Raw genomic sequence first — 19,940 nt, forward strand, 5'->3', positions numbered from 1 at the left:
GAGTGTCTGCCCATCGGCCAATGTTAGGAATGTGAGTAATGTGTAGCTGCTTGGCCAATACTTTTTCCGTGACAAAGAATAGGTCAATTTTCATATGCTTGGTTCTTGAGTGAAAAATAGGATTATGAGTCAGCATAGCTGCAGATTGGTTATCACATAGGATTTGAGGAATTTGGGAGGAGATAAAAACTTCCTTGAGTAAAGTTTGTAATCATAGCAGATCAATAGTGGCTTGAGCAAGGCTTCTATACTTTACTTATGTGCTAGACATGGCAACCACGTGTTGTTTCTTGGACCACCAAGAAAATGAGATTATTCCCAAAATAGATAGCAGCCCCTGATGCACTCCTTCTATCATTTTGATCAGCAACCCAGTCAACATCATAATAGACATGAAGTGAAGGAGGAACAATAGGAGACATGGGAGAAATCAATGAACCATGACCCATAGTACTTTTAAGGTACCTAAGAATTCTCTTAAATGCCACCCAATGTGTTTCCAAATGATGAGACATAAACTTCCAGACTTTATTAATAGAATATGCAATATCAGGCCTGGTGAGAGTTGCATATTGTAGTGCACCAACCACTGACTTATACAGAGAGGGATCAGAGACAGCTGCAAACCCAGTTTTGGTTAACTTGCATGTGGACTGCATGAGTGTATAGACAGGACATGCCTCTAACATGTTAGTTTTCAACAATAGATCTTTGATGTATTTGGATTGAGTGAGCAAGAGAGAATCCTGGGCAACCTTCTTTACTTTAATTCCCAAGAAATAATCAAGGTCACCAAGTTGCTTAAGTGAAAAAATAACATTTAACTTGGAGATGACAGATTGAATGAGGGAAGGAGAATCTCTTGTGATGATGATATCATCCACATATATAAGCATGTAGATAGTGTGGCCTACAAAAATAATAAGTAAACAAGGAGGAATCACCATTGTTGGGTTCGAATTTGAGATGAACAAGAGTGGTTTGAAGTCTGTCCAACCATTGTCCAGGTGTCTGTTTTAGGCCATAAAGACCCTTATTAAGCTTGCAAAATAAGGATGGATTTTCACTCTCAAATCCTTTTGGTTGTTCCATATAAACTTCTTCATGAAGCAATCCATTTGGAAATGCATTGTTCACATCTAATTGTTGAATATTCCACTTGTGTGTGATGGCAATAGAAAGAATGAGTCTGACTATGATAGGTTTAACCACATGAGAACAAGTATCAGTAAAGTCAAACACATACCTTTGATGAAACCACTTAGCCACTAGCCTAGCCTTGTGTCTATTTACTGTGTCATCAGGGTTCTCCTTAACCCTAAACACCCACTTGCAACCAATTGTATTTCTCTAGAGGAAAGGGAACAGTGGTCTATGTATTATTTTTGATGAGGGCATTGTATTCTTCCTGCATAGTGGTTTTCCAATTAACATCTACTAGAGCAGATCTAACATTCTTGGGTTCAGTGGTAACCAAGAGAAGTCTTGGCTCAAGTCTGAGTTGAGCAAAGCCAGACTTGGCCCTAGTTTGGATCTGGTGAGAGTTTTTAGGTTGAGGAATAGGGACTACTTTAGGAGGAATGACATGAGTTAAAAGTGAAGTATTATAGGTAATAGATGAGTTACATTACAATACAGAAGAGGAGTTTTCTGAGTTGACAGACTCATTGGTAGAGAGGCATGATTGGACTGAAATGTGGTAGAGTCATTGGGTGAATGAGGGGAACCAAAGGATTGGGAATTAGATAAACTGAAGCCATAGGCCAAAGAAGTATTCTAAGAAGACTGATTTTGTGACTAAAGGGATGAGTTTGGAGAATTAGGATTAGGAGCAGAAGAAGTGAAACTGCCTGAACTAGATGGACATGATGAAAGGTTGGATAAGGAGAAGCAAAAGTGTTATGGATGAGAAATAATTCAGGATATGGGAACCTGGATTCATTGAAAAAAACATCTTTAAAGATATATAGTCTGCCATTAGAGGCTAGACATCTATAGACTTCGTGGGAAGTAGAATAGCCAAGAAACACACTCCTGAGACCTAAAGTCTAGTTTATGACTACTATAAGGCCTCAGGAGAGGGAAGTACGCACAACCAAAGACCCTTAGGAAGTTGTAGTCAGGCTGTGTACGAAACAAAAGGGAATGAGGAATTTGAAAGTTAATAGATGAAAAGGGAAGCCTATTTATGAGATTAACAGAAGTAGAAAAGGCATAGTCCCAATAGGTAAGAGGGAGAGAAGCTTGACTGAGCAGGGTAAGTCCCATGTCTACTACATGCCTATGTTTTCTCTCCACCACACCATTTTGATGATGTGTGTGGGGAAAAATAACTCTATGAATGATGCCATGATTTTTGAGGTTTTGAGAAAAGGTGAAATTCTAGTAACAGACTATCGATGTCACACTGGATGTTATGACATCCAATTCTGCGCAGACAGGAATGATGCAGAAGGTAAATGTAAAGGGCATTAAATAACATAGAGAATTGTTTACCCAGTTCGGTGACAAACACACCTACGTCTGGGGGCTACCAAGCCAGGGAGGAAATCCACTATAAGAGGTATTAATTCAGGACTTAAACCAACTATTTAATCCTATCACTTAAGACATACCCAATGCAATTTCAATCTAACCTAAGACCAGAGTTCCTACTCACTCCCCCTCAATCACATCAATGATTACAACCTTTAATAAGTTTAAAGTCAGTGGTGAAGTTATACTTCAAATAACTCTTGATTGTGCTTAACAGCTTTAATCAAGAAACACAGCACTCACGCTTAAAAGCTTAGAGTGACACAACAATTACAACACAATGAACACCCTAGTCCAATGCAATCATCTAGGTGATAATTGCTTGGCTCACAAGTAAAACCTAATACAAAACACAATTAAAAGTACAACAGTGATATATGATAATCTATTAAATTCTTCACCCTTCAAACCCCTGGATTGCTGAAAGTAGGATTGCCTTCCTTTTATAATGCAAAACTTGGGCCTTGTACTTGAATTTCCTAAAATTAAGGTTAAGCAAGTTAACCTAATTTCCACATATTAGGGTGCTAACAAATAGGCTATTTGTTAGGTCTCTTAATTGTAGCACAGTTGTTAGTTTCCTGGATTTTAGCACAGCTGTTAGATTCCTGAAAAATAGCCTAAGATAAATACTGAAACAGAAAAACTAACTAGCCTACACTTTAGCATATGCTGTCAGGAATGAATGTCATAACATTCAGTTTGACGTCCAGAACATAGGCTATATGCTAGGTTTCTTAATTCTAGCTCAGCTATTAGTTTCCTGAAACAACAGCTTGAATTAAATACTGAACTATACCAGAAAAACTAACTGGCCTACAATTCAGTATCTGCTGTCAGGAATGAATGTCATAACATTCAGTTTGACGTCCGAAAAATAGGCTATATGCTAGGTTTCTTAATTCTAGCTCAACTGTTAGTTTCCTGAAACAACAACCTGAATTAAATACTGAACTATACCAGAAAAACTAACTGGCCTATAATTCAGTATCTGCTGTCAAGGAAGAATGTCATAACATTCAGTTTGACATTCAGTAAATCTTGTATTAGCTAATCCTGCAACATACTACTCAAGCATGTCATGACATCAGTCAAGACATCAGAGTACAGTTAGTGTTTTAACACAAAATGCAGCCAATCAAAAACATATACAAACTCCCCCTTTGGCAAATTTTTGGCTAAAACAACTTGGCATCACAACAGAGTTCACAGCAGCAGAAAGCACACATCCAAGCAGAGAATCAAATTAGCTAATACACTCATCACACATAGAAGTTAAACTTCAAACAGCAGCAGCACAAGTAGATAGCAAACAACAACATAACCTCTTGTTTAGAGGACCTTCACCTTCAATGAAATCTGTTCAAACAAATCTGTTGCCCTGGGGTACAGGTGTTACTCCCCCTTTTTGTCAAAAATGTTGCCAAAGCAACACTTAATATTACAAACCAAAATAAAATTACACACAATTTTCAGACACACAGGAAATATTCTAGTCATCTGACTCAGAGTCAGCATCATCATCTGTGCCATCATCAGGACTGGCATTTGCTTCTCCCTCTTCACCTTGTCTTTCAGCTCCTTCTGCAGCAGCAGCAGCTTCACCAAACACATCACCTTCAGTCATCTCCGACTTGCTAATCAATTTTTCCAAGTTCAGCTTCCTTGTCTCTAACTCCCTGCAAGTTTCTTTGAGCATTGCAATGACAGCAGCTTTACCTGGTTGATTGCTTACACGTGATGTCTCACCTGTTGTCATGACAATGTCAGAAACATGGGTACCTAGGAACAACTTATGATTGAAGGACAAAGGGCTGTCTCTTTTCTTCACAGAATCACTCTTTGTTAAGATGTTTGGAAACTGATTCAAGACAATACCACAGATGAGAGAAGGAAAGGCTATAGGCCCCTTCACACTGAAGCTTCTTGCATGCTTCAAGGTTTGATCAAAAATATAGGATCCATAGTCAAAATTGGCTTTGGTTCCAACAGCATATATAAATTTTCCAAGCAATACATCAACTGTAGATTTATGATTGGTGGGCACCCAGTTAGCAGCTCCAATCTTGTGCAGCATTGCATACTTGACACTCAGTTTGCTGGCCACCAACTTTCCTTTGAGAGGCCACTTCCTGACTTGATTAGTAGTGATGACTTGACAGATTCTATTGTCAGTCACCTCAAGCTCAGGTTGAGCTACATCAGGCCTTCCCAAATACTTGTTGATCACTGAGGGAGAGAAATTTACACTCTTGCCTCGCACATACACTTTCCTGAATTCCTTAGACTTCCCATCAGCACATTCTTCAGACACATTGACAATAAATTCCTTTACCAACATCTCATAGCACTTTGAGAACTGAGTCACAGTCTTCATTAAGCCAACCTCTTGAATAAGGTCCATAATATCCTTACATTCCAGGACATTCTGAGCTAATTCTCGTTCCAAAGCCAGCCTCTTTTGATAAACATATTTCCACCTGTTTACACTTGAAGCAAAATGAAAGGATATGTTGTCAATTGGTACCTCAGGGACACTAGCTGCAAGCTTGCTAGTGGTTGGCTTCTTCTTTGACAGAGTGTCAGGGACATCACATGGAACATCTGAGTCAGACTCAACACCAACAGACTTGATCTTCTTTTTCTTGGGCACCCCTTTGCTCCAAGATTTTGTTGGACCATGAACTTTCCTCTTGAGGGAACTCTCGACTACCACCTTTGTATTGGAAGAGGTTGGAACATCAATCTTCCTTCTGGGGGACCTTTGAGCCACTGTTTTCTTTTCTCTCCTAGTCCTAACCCTTTTGGCTATGCTAGGGACGACTGAGGACAACAACTCATTATCAGAAAATTCTTCCAGGTCTACTGTTTTAGCCTCACAGTTAGGGTTGTTACTGACATCATGAGTGACATGAACTTCCTCACCAGCCACATTATCTAAGGGTTTGTCAACATTTGACTCCTTATGAGCATCAGTTTGCTCAACATCATCAGAGATATTCTTTCCTAAGGACTCAATATTTTCTTGATAAGCAACACTATCAGGTTCTATAGTGTTTAAGGGAATGGAAACCCCAAGAACCTTATGATTACCAGACAGTATTCCAGTCACCATAGTGGCAATGGCATTGTGAACATACCTGGAACCTTCTCTGGTTCGTTCCTCAAGAGCGATTGCTGAGGAGAAGCCCGATACAGTTTCTTTAGGTCTTCTTGCATGTGAGGTATTCGCAGAGTCAGCAACATGATCTTCTCTGTTAGGGTTGCATGGTTCAGAGCTAGAGGAATCAGACATGTTCTTGGAGGAAGATGAGTTGGATTATTGAGACATGATGAATACCTTAGAGGCAAAAAGAACAGTTTCTTTGAGAGAATGCTTGCGTGACTGAAAGTTGAAACGATGGAAGAGGTAATGCTTGTTGCAAGAGTAATAGCTATTATTTGTTGACCAATCAGAGCATACTCTCAAATGTTTAATAATTTGAATTATTAAACAGTAAATACCTAACATCATTAGTTGCTATAATTCCTCAGAAAGACATATTCCCACTTTGCCCCTTAAATTCTCAACCTGAGTAGCATCCAATGTCATGACATTCTGAGTGACATTGTACTCAGTCTGCATCTGGTTCATCCATACCAGTTAGGAACAACTGCTACCAGATACTATGTACTCAGCTTCTGCAGTGGATAACGATACACAATTTTGTTTCTTCCTTTTAACTACACCATTTTGATGAGGAATAATAGATGAGGACAACTCATGACTTTCAATATGCATAGGTCCCATTAAGTCCATGTGCAAAAGTTCCAGAGTTTTGGATGTTTTAGGATGTCCAAGTTTAGGATGTGACATCTTGGTTAGCTTGCCCACCTGACATTCTCCACAGACTTTTCTTTCATCCATAAGCAGCTTTGGGATTCCTCTACCTGCTTCCTTGGATATGATCTTCTTCATTCCTCTTAGATGTAGATGTCCAAGTGTTCTATGCCACAGTTTCACTTCCTTTTCTTCCTTGGCTAAGAACCACATTGAGGAGTAGTTTGAGACTTCAGGTTCCCATAGATAGAAGTTATCTTTGGATTTGGCTCCTCTCATAACTTCCTTATTTTCTCCATTCTTCACAACACACTTTTCCTTAGTGAACTGTACATTGAAGCCTTGATCACATAGCTGGCTTATGCTGATGAGATTAGTAGTTAGTCCTTTTACTAACAGCACATTATTCAGTTCTGGAACTCCAGGACTGTTCAGCTTACCAACACCTTTGATTTTTCCTTTAGCTCCATCACCAAAGGTCACATAACTGGCAGTATGAGGTTGTCTATCTACCAATAAGTTCTCCATCCCAGTCATATGTCTTGAGCAACCACTATCAAAATACCAGTCTTCTCTGGTAGATGCCCTTAGAGATGTGTGAGCTAATCTAGAAACCCATTGTTGTTTTTTGATGGGGGAATTATGCTTAGATGCCTTCTTCTTAGGTCTGACTTGAGGGGTCTGGTTAGGATAACCATGCAGCCTGTAACAAAAGGGTTTTATGTGACCAAATCTACCACAGTAGTGACATCTCCATCTTTGAAATTTCTTCTTTTGATGGTTAATCCTCCTGTTTCCCTGATGTTGTGACATTGGTTGTGACGTCTGTTTGATTTTCTGACTTCAGCCTTTGAGCTTTTGAGTTCAATTGAGGATTCCTTAACAAAGCCTAAACCAGACATGGTTCCTGATTTTTGTCCTACCTTTAGAATCTCTTCCAAAGTGTCAGTTCCTTTATTCAGCATTCTGATGGATTTTGTCATTTGATCTAGCTTAGAGGTCAGCAAGGTTATCTCACCATTTAGACCATATATGACTGTCAGATGCTTCTTCTTCTCAGCTTCCAACTCCTTGATGAGTTTCTTCTGCTTTTCTCCTTGTATACACACTTCTGCACTTTTGACACATAGCTCTTTATATGAAGCAGCAAGTTCATCAAATGTAAGTTCATCTCCACTTGAGTCATCATCAGAGGCACAAACACTAGTTAGTGCAGTGACATGTTTAGCAGATTCTCCTTCAGATTCACTCTCAGAGTCTCCCTCAGACCAAGTGACAGATAGTCCCTTCTTTTGCATCTTGAGGAAGGTAGGGCATTCAGCTCTAATGTGTCCAAAACCTTCACATCCATGACACTGGATTCTCTTTCCTTGGTTGAACTTTTCTTCAGATTTTGATCTTCTACTGATGTCAGATGAAGAGTTCTTGACATTTGGTCTATCTTTTTGATCAACCTTCTTTATGAACTTGTTGAACTGTCTTCCAAGCATGGCTATAGCTTCTGATATGCTTTCATCACCTCCAATATTTCCTTCTTCTGAATCCTCTTCAGTATTTGATACAAAAGCTATGCTTTTGTTTTTCTTTTCAACATTCTCACACAAGCCCATTTCAAAAGTTTGGAGAGAACCAATAAGCTCATCAACCTTCATATTGCAGATATCTTGAGCCTCTTCTATAGCAGTAACCTTCATGGTAAATCTCTTGGGCAATGATCTGAGAATCTTTCTTACAAGTTTTTCTTCAGACATTTTCTCTCCTAAGCCTCCAGAAGTGTTGGCAATTTCAAGAACATTCATGTCGAAGTCATGAATAGTCTCATCCTCTTTCATCCTCAGATTTTCAAACTTAATAGTCAGTATCTGGAGTTTAGACATCCTTACCTTGGAGGTACCTTCATGAGTTATTTTGAGAGTATCCCAAACTTCTTTAGCCAGCTCACAGTGATGCACCAGTCTGAAGATGTTCTTATTTATCTCATTGAACAGTGCATTCAAGGCCTTAGAGTTTCCAAGAGCTAATGCCTCTTGCTCTTTGTCCCGCTCTTCTTCAGGAATTTGCGTAATGATTCCATCTTTACCTGTCTTCGTTGGATGTTCCCATCCTTTGTTGACAGCTCTCCAGACCTTGCTATCCAGAGACCTCAAGAAGGCTATCATACGAGGTTTCCAGTCATCATAGTTAGAACCATCCATCATGGGTGGTCTATTTGAGAATCCTACATCCTTGTCCATGGTACTAGAAAGTAACGTCCCTAGATCTCACCCAGAAATTAACAGGCAGGGTGCCTGCTCTGATGTCAATTGAAATTCTAGTAACAGACTATCGATGTCACACTGGATGTTATGACATCCAATTCTGCGCAGACAAGAATGATGCAGAAGGTAAATGTAAAGGGCAGTAAATAACACAGAGAATTGTTTACCCAGTTCGGTGACAAACACACCTACGTCTGGGGGCTACCAAGCCAGGAAGGAAATCCACTATAAGAGGTATTAATTCAGGACTTAAACCAACTGTTTAATCCTATCACTTAAGACCTACCCAATGCAATTTCAATCTAACCTAAGACCAGAGTTCCTACTCACTCCCCCTCAATCACATCAGTGATTACAACCTTTAATAAGTTTAAAGTCAGTGGTGAAGTTATACTTCAAACAACTCTTGATTGTGCTTAACAGCTTTAATCAAGAAACACAGCACTCACGCTTAAAAGCTTAGAGTGACACAACAATTACAACACAATGAACACCCTAGTCCAATGCAATCATCTAGGTGATAATTGCTTGGCTCACAAGTAAAACCTAATACAAAACATAATTAAAAGTACATCAGTGATATATGATGATCTATTAAATTCTTCACCCTTCAAACCCCTGGATTGCTGAAAGTAGGATTGCCTTCCTTTTATAATGCAGCACTTAGGCCTTATACTTGAACTTCCTAAAATTAAGGTTAAGCAAGTTAACCTAATTTCCACATATTAGGGTGCTAACAAATAGGCTATTTGTTAGGTCTCTTAATTGTAGCACATTTGTTAGTTTCTTGGATTTTAGCACAGCTGTTAGATTCCTGAAAAATAGCCTGAGATAAATACTGAAATAGAAAAACTAACTAGCCTACACTTTAGCATATGCTGTCAGGAATGAATGTCATAACATTCAGTTTGACGTCCAGAACATAGGCTATATGCTAGGTTTCTTAATTCTAGCTCAGCTGTTAGTTTCTTGAACAACAGCCTGAATTAAATACTGAACTATACCAGAAAAACTAACTGGCCTATAATTCAGTATCTGCTGTCAGGAATGAATGTCATAACATTCAGTTTGACGTCCAAAACATAGGCTATATGCTAGGTTTCTTAATTCTAGCTCAGTTGTTAGTTTCCTGAAACAACAACATGAATTAAATACAGAACTATACCAGAAAAACTAACTGGCCTATAATTCAGTATCTGCTGTCAGGGATGAATGTCATAACATTCAGTTTGACATTCAGTAAATCCTGTATTAGCTAATCCTGCAGCATACTACTCAAGCATGTCATGACATCAGTCAAGACATCAGAGTACAGTTAGTGTTTTAACACAAAATGCAGCCAATCAAAAACATCTACAAAATGGTCGAAACTCACCACCCCAATTAGATTGGATGGCCTTAATTAGACATCCATGTTGGAGTTCAACCAAGCTCTTTAATTGTAAAAAGGTAGATAGAGCTTCAACCTTGGTTTTGAGAAATTAAATCCAAGTGAACTTGGAATATGCATCCACAAAAGATATATAATATTTGAAACCTGAGGTGGAAGGGTAAAGGGAAGGTCCCCATAAATCTCTAAACACAAGTTCAAGAGGTGTAGTCTATGTGGTGTGTGAATCATGTGAGTGTAATATATATGCTTTACCCATACAACATTCTGAACAGAAATTATCAAATTCTTTATTTGAGAAGGAAACATTACAGGCTTGCATAACAAGCTTCAAGACATGAGAGTTAGGATGACCTGGCATTAGATGTCACTTATTAGATGTACTAGAATTTAAAGAAAGTGAATTAACACTACAAGTACTTTGCTTATTCAGAACTAAGTTAGGTTAAGTGGAAGACATCATAGAAGCACCAGATAAAGTAATGGAGGGGGACTCATATAAACCATCCCTGCCAACACCGCCTTCAATTAAGATAGATTCAGAAACATGTGATTGCACAAAACATTTGTCAACAGTGAAGATAAATTGCACATTGTTATCTCTATAAAACTGGCTGACACTAATCAGATTCTTGGTGATAGTGGGAATAAGCAAGAGATTGTGAAGTATAAGTGGTGCGTGAGGTTGAATTGGTGAAGGAAAGACACTTGAGCCAGAGGACTGAATGTGCAAACCTTGACCATTTCCCATGAAAATCTGACCAGGACCGTCAAAGGGAGCTAGCTGTTGAATATTGTTGACATCATTGGTGACATGAAAGGAAGCACCCGAATCAGGAAACCACGAGTCTGAAGAAGATAGTGCAGAGTTTGCAACAAAGGCACTTGGTGCATGAGGGAAATTGGCAGCACTTCTTGGCTGCACAAGAGGTCTTGCCCAGACATTCTGAGGCACACCAGTGTAGCCATAAAGTGATGCAAGCCATAAAGTGATGTAAGCCATTGTTGGGAGTTATAAGAGCTACCAACTAAGACAGTAGGTTGATAATTCTGGTTGAACCTGTACTAGCAATTTAGTCCAGAGTGTCCATGCTTAGAACAAACTTGGCACTGAATGTGAGCATTTGTGTTTCTACCTCTGCCTTTGCCAAAATGACCTCCCCGTGAGCCTTTTGAGCCACGAAATTGATTAAAATCTTGCTCAGCGGGTGATGGAGGAATCTGAGCTGGAGTAGAATCAACACTAGCAATTTGAGTGTCAACAGCAGCAATAGGACCATCTTAAGCTTGATCCAAGTTAAGTGATATGAGAACTAGAGTAGAGGACTTGAATTTCTTGAGGCAAAGTTCATGAGCCAGAAGCATAATTTCTACTTCATCCAAGTCCATGAGACCAAATTTACTCTCAATAACATATACAACAGGTGCAAAATCAGATGGAAGACCTTCCAGTATAACATCTATATGATGTGATGAAGGTATATGATCACCATTGGAAGCAAGTGCATCCACTATAGTACGCACCTTGAATAGAAGTACTTGAATTGTAGAATTGTCAAAAATTAAGGCACGGAGTTCCACACACACGTGTCTTCTTCTGAAAGTAGTTGAACAAACGATCCCAAAGTTGATGAGAATGCAAGCATCCAAGAACACGAGAAAGAATCTCGTTAGACAGTGTCGATTGCAACCACACAAGCAACATCTGATCCTTCTGAAGCCAACACGAATATGCAGGATTAACGGCATCGGTGACGCGAGCTTCATCATCAACAAATTGAGGTGGGATTTTCGAGCACACGACGAACTTCGCTAGGTTATGCGCATTGATGTACGACTCGATTTGTTGATGCCATAGGTGAAAATTCTTTTCATCGAGCCTTTGCGAAATCTTGAGTGAAAACTAGAGACGATGACATTCCTCCGTTGACGTTATGACGATTGGCGATGAAACCGGTGAATCATGAGCGGAAGAAGTAGGTGACTTCTCTGGTGACAGTGGCATAGCCATGATTGAGGTAGATTGAAACCGAGCTAATCCGATACCATATTAGAAAGAGATGAAAAGATAAAGTTTTCATTTCAATTTAACTGAAATTGTATTTTTGTTATTGATGATTATAAATGTTACAGTTGTTTTGGTTTTATGTTGCAAGAGATGAATGACCTAGTTTTAACCGGTTATTATAGGAGGTTCATTCACGATTACGGAAGAATAGCAAGGCCATTGACCACATGTAGAAGAAAAATGCCTTCCAATGGAGTCCAGAATCGCAAACTTCCTTTGAGCAACTTAAGCAAGGCATGACCAATTTGCCTAAATTATCAGTACCTAACTTTTCAAAGCCTTTTGTGATTGAAACTAATGCTTACACATGATGCAGAGAAAAAAAAGACGTCTCTATGCTTAAACAAACAGACTTTTGAAAATAGTTTTCAATCATCATCACCTATGCACTTTAGAAAAGAGTATTCATATTTTAGACACATATTAGTCTTTTTGTTAGAATGGATGAAAAGTAAGATAGGTTAAAATAAAATGATAGGAAAAAAGCATTAGAAAGACTTTAAATTGATGTTAGTGATATGAGTGTGTTGTCTTCCCCTTATAGGCTTTGTTTGTTAAATAGAGTCAAAACTCTTCTTTAATGCAACTTCAAACTGTTCTTTCAATCTATTTATAAACTAAGGGCCAACTTGTTTCAGTTATAAAAAAAATGATTTTTATAGGCCATTTTGGGTCTACATTGTGTTTTTTTACCTAATGCATTGAATCTACATTGTGTGCATTGAAAATACTGAATTGATGTCAATGATATGAGTGTGTTGTTTTCTCCTTATAGACTTTTGATTAATAGAGAGTGACTATTACTAATGATCCAAAATGCAAGTTAGGCTTCAAAAAATGAATATAAATAATTATACATGGCATGATTACTTCTCATAAAAATTAAGTCTGCCTAAATTTTTTTTGTATTTTGCTTTTCTACAAATAAATGTAAGCTATGCAATCTATACAGCAACACTACAATCACCTTTCTGGGAAATATCACCATGAGGTTCAATTGAAGAATGTTGAGACACTTCTATTGCTGCCATAGCAGATGATGGTGGTTCCCTTTCATCGTTAACATGAGAGAGTTGAGAATTAACAAAATCTTCCGTTGGATTAATTTCTTGTAGATCAACTTCATTGGGATCACCAAAATGTGTGTGATTGACTTCATCCACACCATCTGAAAGTGTTGCGTTGTTGATCTCGTGACTTACATCACAAAACTGTGAATCATCGATTATAATATGATCGCACGGTCGTAGATCTTGATCGATCTCATTCCCTGCGTGCAGCTCCTCAATATTTTGCTCAGAAGTCATATGGTTAAACTCTTCTTTTATTTCCTCATCAGCTTCTTGCTTTAGATCATCATGGTTAAAATCGTCGTTTTCGTCATCTTCATAGCCTAGCTCAGAGTGATCAACCCCAAGGTGTGTGTCGCAGAGGTGCATATTCTCGGCATCTGCATGAAGCATATGCACAGAACTTACTGCATTTTCCACAGTACATAATTGTGCATGATGCTCCATCTCTCTATCCATGTGACTTAGATGCAATTGGCCAACCTCAATAGTGGTGCCATAGAAGTGAGGCTGTTCGTCCTCCTCACTGACGACATTATATTGAACCACACCATCCTTCCGCAATCGTTTACCCGCTCCACCTTTTCTTCTGACCCTCTCCTTTCCCCTTACTCTTTTTCCATGTTCGGCTTGAGGTGTGGCGGTTACTATTGTTGGACCACTGATTTGGTCTCTCAAACATTCATGTGCAATATATCTTATCCGAGATATTGATTCTATTTGTTGCGGATCTAACCCTTTGGTTGAAAAAGTATCGGCTAAGTGAGCAATATCCCTCAGACCAGCATTCTGCAAGGATTTGTTTATTTTCTATAAAAAGCATTTCAAATTTAATCTACAATTGCTACAGGATACATAAAACTTAACTCATGAAACATATATCCTTACCGTTCTCTGAAACTCTGATGACAGAGAAATAGGCCTCCCTATGAACTTGCGGGTAATCCTCATATACCAATCCATGTACTCGCTTTCATCAACACCCTCGTCCCCGTCGACAATGTGCAGCTGACGATCCATCCATTCAGTAAGCTCTGATTCCATTTTTCCGGATAAATCAACCCCGCCGTCAACTCCTCTACTCTTCCTCTCCCATCGCTCCACATCATCCGGAATTGATTGAAGCATGCCATATTGCCTTAAGCACCGATTGGGAAGATGTCTTTCAGCCTTGTCAAAGCATATTAGCATTGTCTTTGACCTCCCAAGAATTAAAGTGCTTTTGATATGATCTGGAATTACCATACTGTCCATGTTTCTGTAGGGGAGCCACTCCACCTGTAGATCTATACTAGTAAAACCGGATTCTATATCTTAAAAAAAATATAGAATATTACCATGCCTACATTTAACATGAGAATGAAAATAAGACTTACATCACATGGTTTTAGGGAATCCAAAGCTTTCCGATAAAACACCACATCGCGATTTGCAGTTGGGCCACTTTGTTTTCCTTTCCATCTAAGCACAAAGGGAAATCGATCGTGCATCATCATATCGAGATTGAGCTTTGGTCGTCCAACATTTAGGTGAAAGTAACTCCAACACTGCAAATGCATAATAATCAGACAAATCCTATGAAGCAAATAACACATACACGAACACCGACCAAACAGTGACATGTTGACACCAATATTAGTTTGAGAAAATGTCTAACACATGTATTAGTGTCGTGTCCACGACACCTGACACATGGTATATAACACACCTTCAATCTGATAAGGAAGAAAAACTACAGTTCAAAAGAAAATGATAAAGAGGACTACAACCTGGAGTAGTGTTAAACAGCCACTGATGGTGCTTTGAGTTCTTAGCGATGCATTTCCTAGTGCTCTATACAAGAATGACAAAGCCGCTGAGCCCCAAGCATATTGTCCACATCTAACAAAATTCTCAAACAACGGCAAATACATTACAGGGACCTTATTCCCTGTAGTTGTGGAGAATATGGTGCTACCAACAAGATAAAGAAGATAAGCACGAGTGTGTTGCTCGATCACTTCAATTGAAGCATTATCAGGACATCGAGAAAAGAACTCCTTCAACCAACTTAGCTTCACCATCCCGCCACTTGTGTAACCCGATTCGGGTGCTCGGCCAAGATACTTTTCACAAACGGAACTGCATGAGGTATATGTCAGGCCTATTACAGGTTCCCCGTCAATTGCCAGCCCAAGCAAGAGCGCGGCATCTTTAAGGGTTACTGTCATTTCACCAACATTCAAGTGAAAAGTGTTTGTTTCTCTTCTCCATCTTTCAACTAGAGCAGAGATAAGTGGATTGTCTAGACTAATAGCTGGAATTGACCTTAAGTATCCAAATCCAGCCTTGTCTACCAATTCAATCTGTTTCGGTGTAAGTGTCCACTGATCAAGTTTTGAAGTGTGTTCGTGACATCTGAGGGCACCGCGCTCCTGCTAATGTAATGAATTACCGAGAGAACAATTATACAAATAGTCAATATATGAAAATAATTTTCAGAAAAGAAACTGAAATATATAGTGAAGCGGAAAGTAGTGGCAGTTAGCAAAATGCACCTGCCCTTCCCAAACTGCTGTTGATACATGCTTGTCTTGATCATATAGAACCGAACCATCAATTGGACCTGGATTTGTTGTGTAAGGATCCACCACTCCCACTTCCATTACTGACAACTAAAATAAGAATAATGTTAAATGAAAGACTGAAGCTTGAATTTTTTTTTCTGATTTTGTTTTGAAAAAGAAACTTGTGAAAAAGGAAGGGACAATGCAATGGACAAGGGTAACGCAAACTCTTAAAAGAACAAAAGAATAAAGACGATAAGAAAAATTGCCAAACCGTCAAAAGGAAAAATGCCTACAGATTCTTAGCATGGTTGTCAAATAGGAGCTACAGCAACGCTAAAGCGCCGTGGAATTTGATCAAGTCGCTATTGCAGCTATATATGCGCTATAGCATTGTGGAGAAGTAGAATCCAAACAAATCATAATTTTTCTACAATCCGCAATTGACAACACTAATTTTAAGTATTAGTAGCCCCAAGGTCATAAGCAACCTGTTGAATGCATACGGTATGTTGAAACTTACGAAGCAAACTAACTACTAATAGAATTGGAATAAATTAACGAATTTCCAAAAGTACATTTTGACAGAAGTTCGTATCTTTCAAATCATCGAAGGAATGACAGCATGAGTTGTTGTTATTGTTTTTTATTGCTTACATATCTTGACAACTAATCTACATGAATTTTAAGATGAACTTTCTTTACCAGAAAAATTGAATGATTTATACAGCAGATTTTAGTGATGGATCCTTCTTGTAATAATCGAAAGGAAGCAATTGACAATCCTCAACTTTGACTTCCATCTACTTATGCTTCATTAAGATATGAAATTCTCTTTTCCTTAAGGAAACATCATTCTGAGGGGAAATTGACACTGTCGAAAATATGAGGAAACACATTATTAATGCAATTCGTTGATAAATAACAAACATGAAAGAGATATCATCAAATTTTATAGTATTTGATTGAACATGCATGTTGGTATTGATATTGAGTAATATGTAGCATCCAATCTAAGAGAATCTTATAGGGAAGAGGCAGAAGATGGTAAACGACAAGCAACAGGTGATTGTAGACTTCTGGACAGAGATATGAGTCTGTACGAATTGCATCTAATAGTTGTTATAGTTAACGTCTTAATAGCTGGTATGTAAACAGTTATAATTCCCGGATAGCGGTTTGTAGCAGCCAACACCAAAAACTGAGATGTCCTCCGTTTGGAATCTTTTATATACATATTAACTAAATAATATGAAGCTACTTAAACAAAACATATAAGCAAATACTCAAAATAGCAACAAAAATAAACAATAAGAAAATACCGTTTTAAAAGCCAAAAACAAACAAGTTTTAAGAATCTAAAGGCGTAAAGTAACTAGAAATCAAATCAACATTCATTCCCCTATATAGGAAGGAAATACCTAAAACATGCTATCATTATCATAATATTCTGAAGCATTTAGCAACCATCACCAACCATAATTTTGGCTGCTAAAGCGGGCACGACAGCTGCTACATACAACCTCTGCTACAGGCTTCAAATAACAGTACTTAATGCAATAACATGTAGTTTAGTCTTTCTTCCTCTTCCCCTATACCTCACACTTGCTTTTACCAGTAACCCCTAAATGCAAATAACATGTAGTTTAGTCTTTCTTCCTCTTCCCCTACTCCTCACACTTGCTTCTTCCTCTTCCCCTACTCCTCACACTTGCTTTTACCAGTAACCCTTGTTATCGCCTTTTATTGGTTACAGGAAATCTCAGAATTTGGGTTGGGCCTAACTCAACCCTACAAAACCGGCTTGTCCCCACATATAAAAACAACACATGCCATATCTCTAAGCAATGTGAGACTAAATTCACCCCTTCAAAGCCAACACAATGAAGGTGTTAGGGGCTGCAATGAGGCAAGCCAAAATGCCGCAATTAAGGCAACAAGGGGCGGACCGCAATTAAGGCGGAAAGTCCAACAGGAAAATTTCATTTGGTTCCCTTATAAAACTAAATCAATCAAAAACATCATACGAGTGACTCAAGTTCAACGCGTTTGTTTAACTTATGCTTAAACCGCAGAAGGCACCATTCATTCACAGGGAGAGAAACAAAAGCACGGTTATCAATCTCGGATAATAAAATATAGCGGTCAATCACAAAACCACTATAACAACATATAGCATACCAGGATTACCACTATTCTTATTTATAGAATTGGAATGAAGTAAAGGATTTCCAAAAGTAGTTTGACGGAAACATGTATCTTACAACTCAACCCATCAAGGAATTACACCATGAGTGGTTTTTATTATTTTCTATTGCTCACATATCATGAGAGCTAATCTATATAAAGTTTGAGAAGAGCTTTATTTACCAGGAAAATTGAAAAACTTACACTGCAAATTTTAGGGATGGTTCCTTCCTGTAATCAAACGAAGCAATTGACACAACAATTTTGGCTACCGTCTACTCATGCTTCACTGAGTTACAACATTCTGTTTTCCTTGTGTGAACAGCATTCTGAAGGGAAAATGCCACAGTCAGAAATTTGAGGATACACCATTATAATGCAATTAGTTGATAAATAATAAACATGTAAGAGAAATAATCATCAAATTTTATAGTATTTGGTTGAACATGTCTATTGAATGTTGGTATTGTAGAAATCGCATCTAATAAATTTTGTAAGAAAGCGTTATGCAAAAGTTGATGTTTTAAGCAACATTGATGAATGGTGAGCAGTAAGTGTAGTTATAAACCCCAGACAGCGATGCGTAATGGCCAGCACCGAAAACCAGGATGACAGCTGTTCTGAATTATTTTATACATATTCAATAGTCAATACTATAAATTCATGAAATGTTATTAAATAAAACAAAGTTACTAAAACAAAACATACAAATGATTACCAAAAATTGCAACAACAAAAAATCATATATACCCAAGAAATGCCAAAACAAACATCTAAAGGCTTAAAGTAACTAAATATAAAATCAAGATTCATTCCCCTATATAAGAATAGAATACCTAAAACATCCTGATACAATAAAAATTTCTTAAGCATTTAGCAAGCACTACCAACCGTAATTTTGGCCGCTAAAGCAAGCAGCACAATAGGTGCTACAGAAAACTGCTATGCTACAGACTTCAAATAACAGCGAGTCGCTATTATGTGATTTGTCACCATACCAGGTTGTTGACTACTTAGCTGGTAAGTTCACGAGAGTAATATAGAATCGTAGAATTTAGTTTAATCATTTTAAATACTTATATAACAGCGGTCATCCCGCTATGCCCCTATAGCATTTTGGGGGTTTGGCACTAAAGCCGCTATTTGAGATTAACAACCTAGATTAAAATATAAATTTTAAAAATAAAACAATAAAACACTTCGCGGCAAAAACAGGCTATTGAAAGCTCACCTACTTATCAAAATCCAGGTTTGCTTAAACCTCATCTGGATGTGCATTTCTTTGAATTGAATTTGACATAGGCCATCAATTTAAAAAGAAAATCTTACACCCTTACATTTCTTATCAAATGCTAGTCCAGAATTCCAACATAAAGACCTTCCTATCTCATTTCAATCTTGTGAATCAAACATTAATATTAGTCTCTAAGCCTTAACTTGTACAAAAACAGCCAAACACACTCATAAGAAACAGTGTACTCTCCCTCAGGGCTTAAACTGAAGAACTCTACATTAACAACCCTCTCAATTTCATGAAACTAACTCCCATAAACTAGAATAGCATCCACACACCAAAAGCACATAGCATATATTGTAGCATGCAAAAAAAAAACACCAACCCCCATTGAGAAAAGATGCAATCTTTAATCATATTGAACAAAAGGGTTTTTCAAATGAACATTCTTGAAAATTGTTATAGAAGAGAAGCAATTGGGTCACAGTGGGGAGAGAGAGGGAGAAGCAATAGAAAATGGTGAGAAGAGATCTCTGCATGGCCTAGCTTGTGTTTTTGAATTAATAAACAGAAAGAAAATTTATGTGAGAGAGAGAGACGTGCTTACTGTGAATGGATGAAAAGACGATACGACTTCCACCGTCGTCGCTTGGCTTAGCACAAGAGGTTTGAGGGCAAAACAACGCTAAAGGGGTATCTCTCAAACTCAATTGAGGTTTTTGGGTTTCTCACATTGGGACAATTGTTTGGGCTTTGTATAATGGCCCAACAACTTTGAAAGCCCATCATTTATTTTTTCTAATTACATTTTTTTAAAGGGAATGCTATTTAG

At 38.1% G+C, this 19,940-nt stretch overlaps 1 protein-coding gene across 15 annotated transcripts; it reads right to left on the minus strand.

Annotated features, from left to right (window-relative positions):
- Nucleotides 1–12,878: 12,878 nt before the first annotated feature.
- Nucleotides 12,879–19,850, minus strand: LOC127084989 (protein MAIN-LIKE 2). Of its 15 annotated transcripts, none has more exons than XM_051025548.1 (9): nucleotides 19,716–19,850; nucleotides 18,079–18,203; nucleotides 16,393–16,561; nucleotides 15,984–16,178; nucleotides 15,679–15,795; nucleotides 14,911–15,555; nucleotides 14,518–14,688; nucleotides 14,030–14,419; nucleotides 12,879–13,951 (listed from the first exon to the last, which is right to left on the minus strand). In XM_051025548.1, the coding sequence occupies exons 5-9, from the start codon at nucleotides 15,784–15,786 to the stop codon at nucleotides 13,016–13,018; spliced, it is 2,250 nt and encodes a 749-aa protein (XP_050881505.1). In that variant the 5' UTR covers nucleotides 15,787–15,795; nucleotides 15,984–16,178; nucleotides 16,393–16,561; nucleotides 18,079–18,203; nucleotides 19,716–19,850; the 3' UTR covers nucleotides 12,879–13,015. The 15 variants fall into 15 exon arrangements, with proteins under 15 accessions (XP_050881505.1, XP_050881498.1, XP_050881510.1 ...); XM_051025541.1 differs by having other exon boundaries at nucleotides 14,911–15,558; XM_051025553.1 differs by lacking the exon at nucleotides 15,984–16,178 and having other exon boundaries at nucleotides 12,879–13,930.
- Between the last annotated feature and the right edge of the window lie 90 nt (nucleotides 19,851–19,940).

The sequence above is a fragment of the Lathyrus oleraceus genome, chromosome 5 (genome assembly GCF_024323335.1).
Source record: "Lathyrus oleraceus cultivar Zhongwan6 chromosome 5, CAAS_Psat_ZW6_1.0, whole genome shotgun sequence".
In the NCBI taxonomy this organism is placed as follows: Eukaryota; Viridiplantae; Streptophyta; class Magnoliopsida; order Fabales; family Fabaceae; genus Lathyrus; species Lathyrus oleraceus.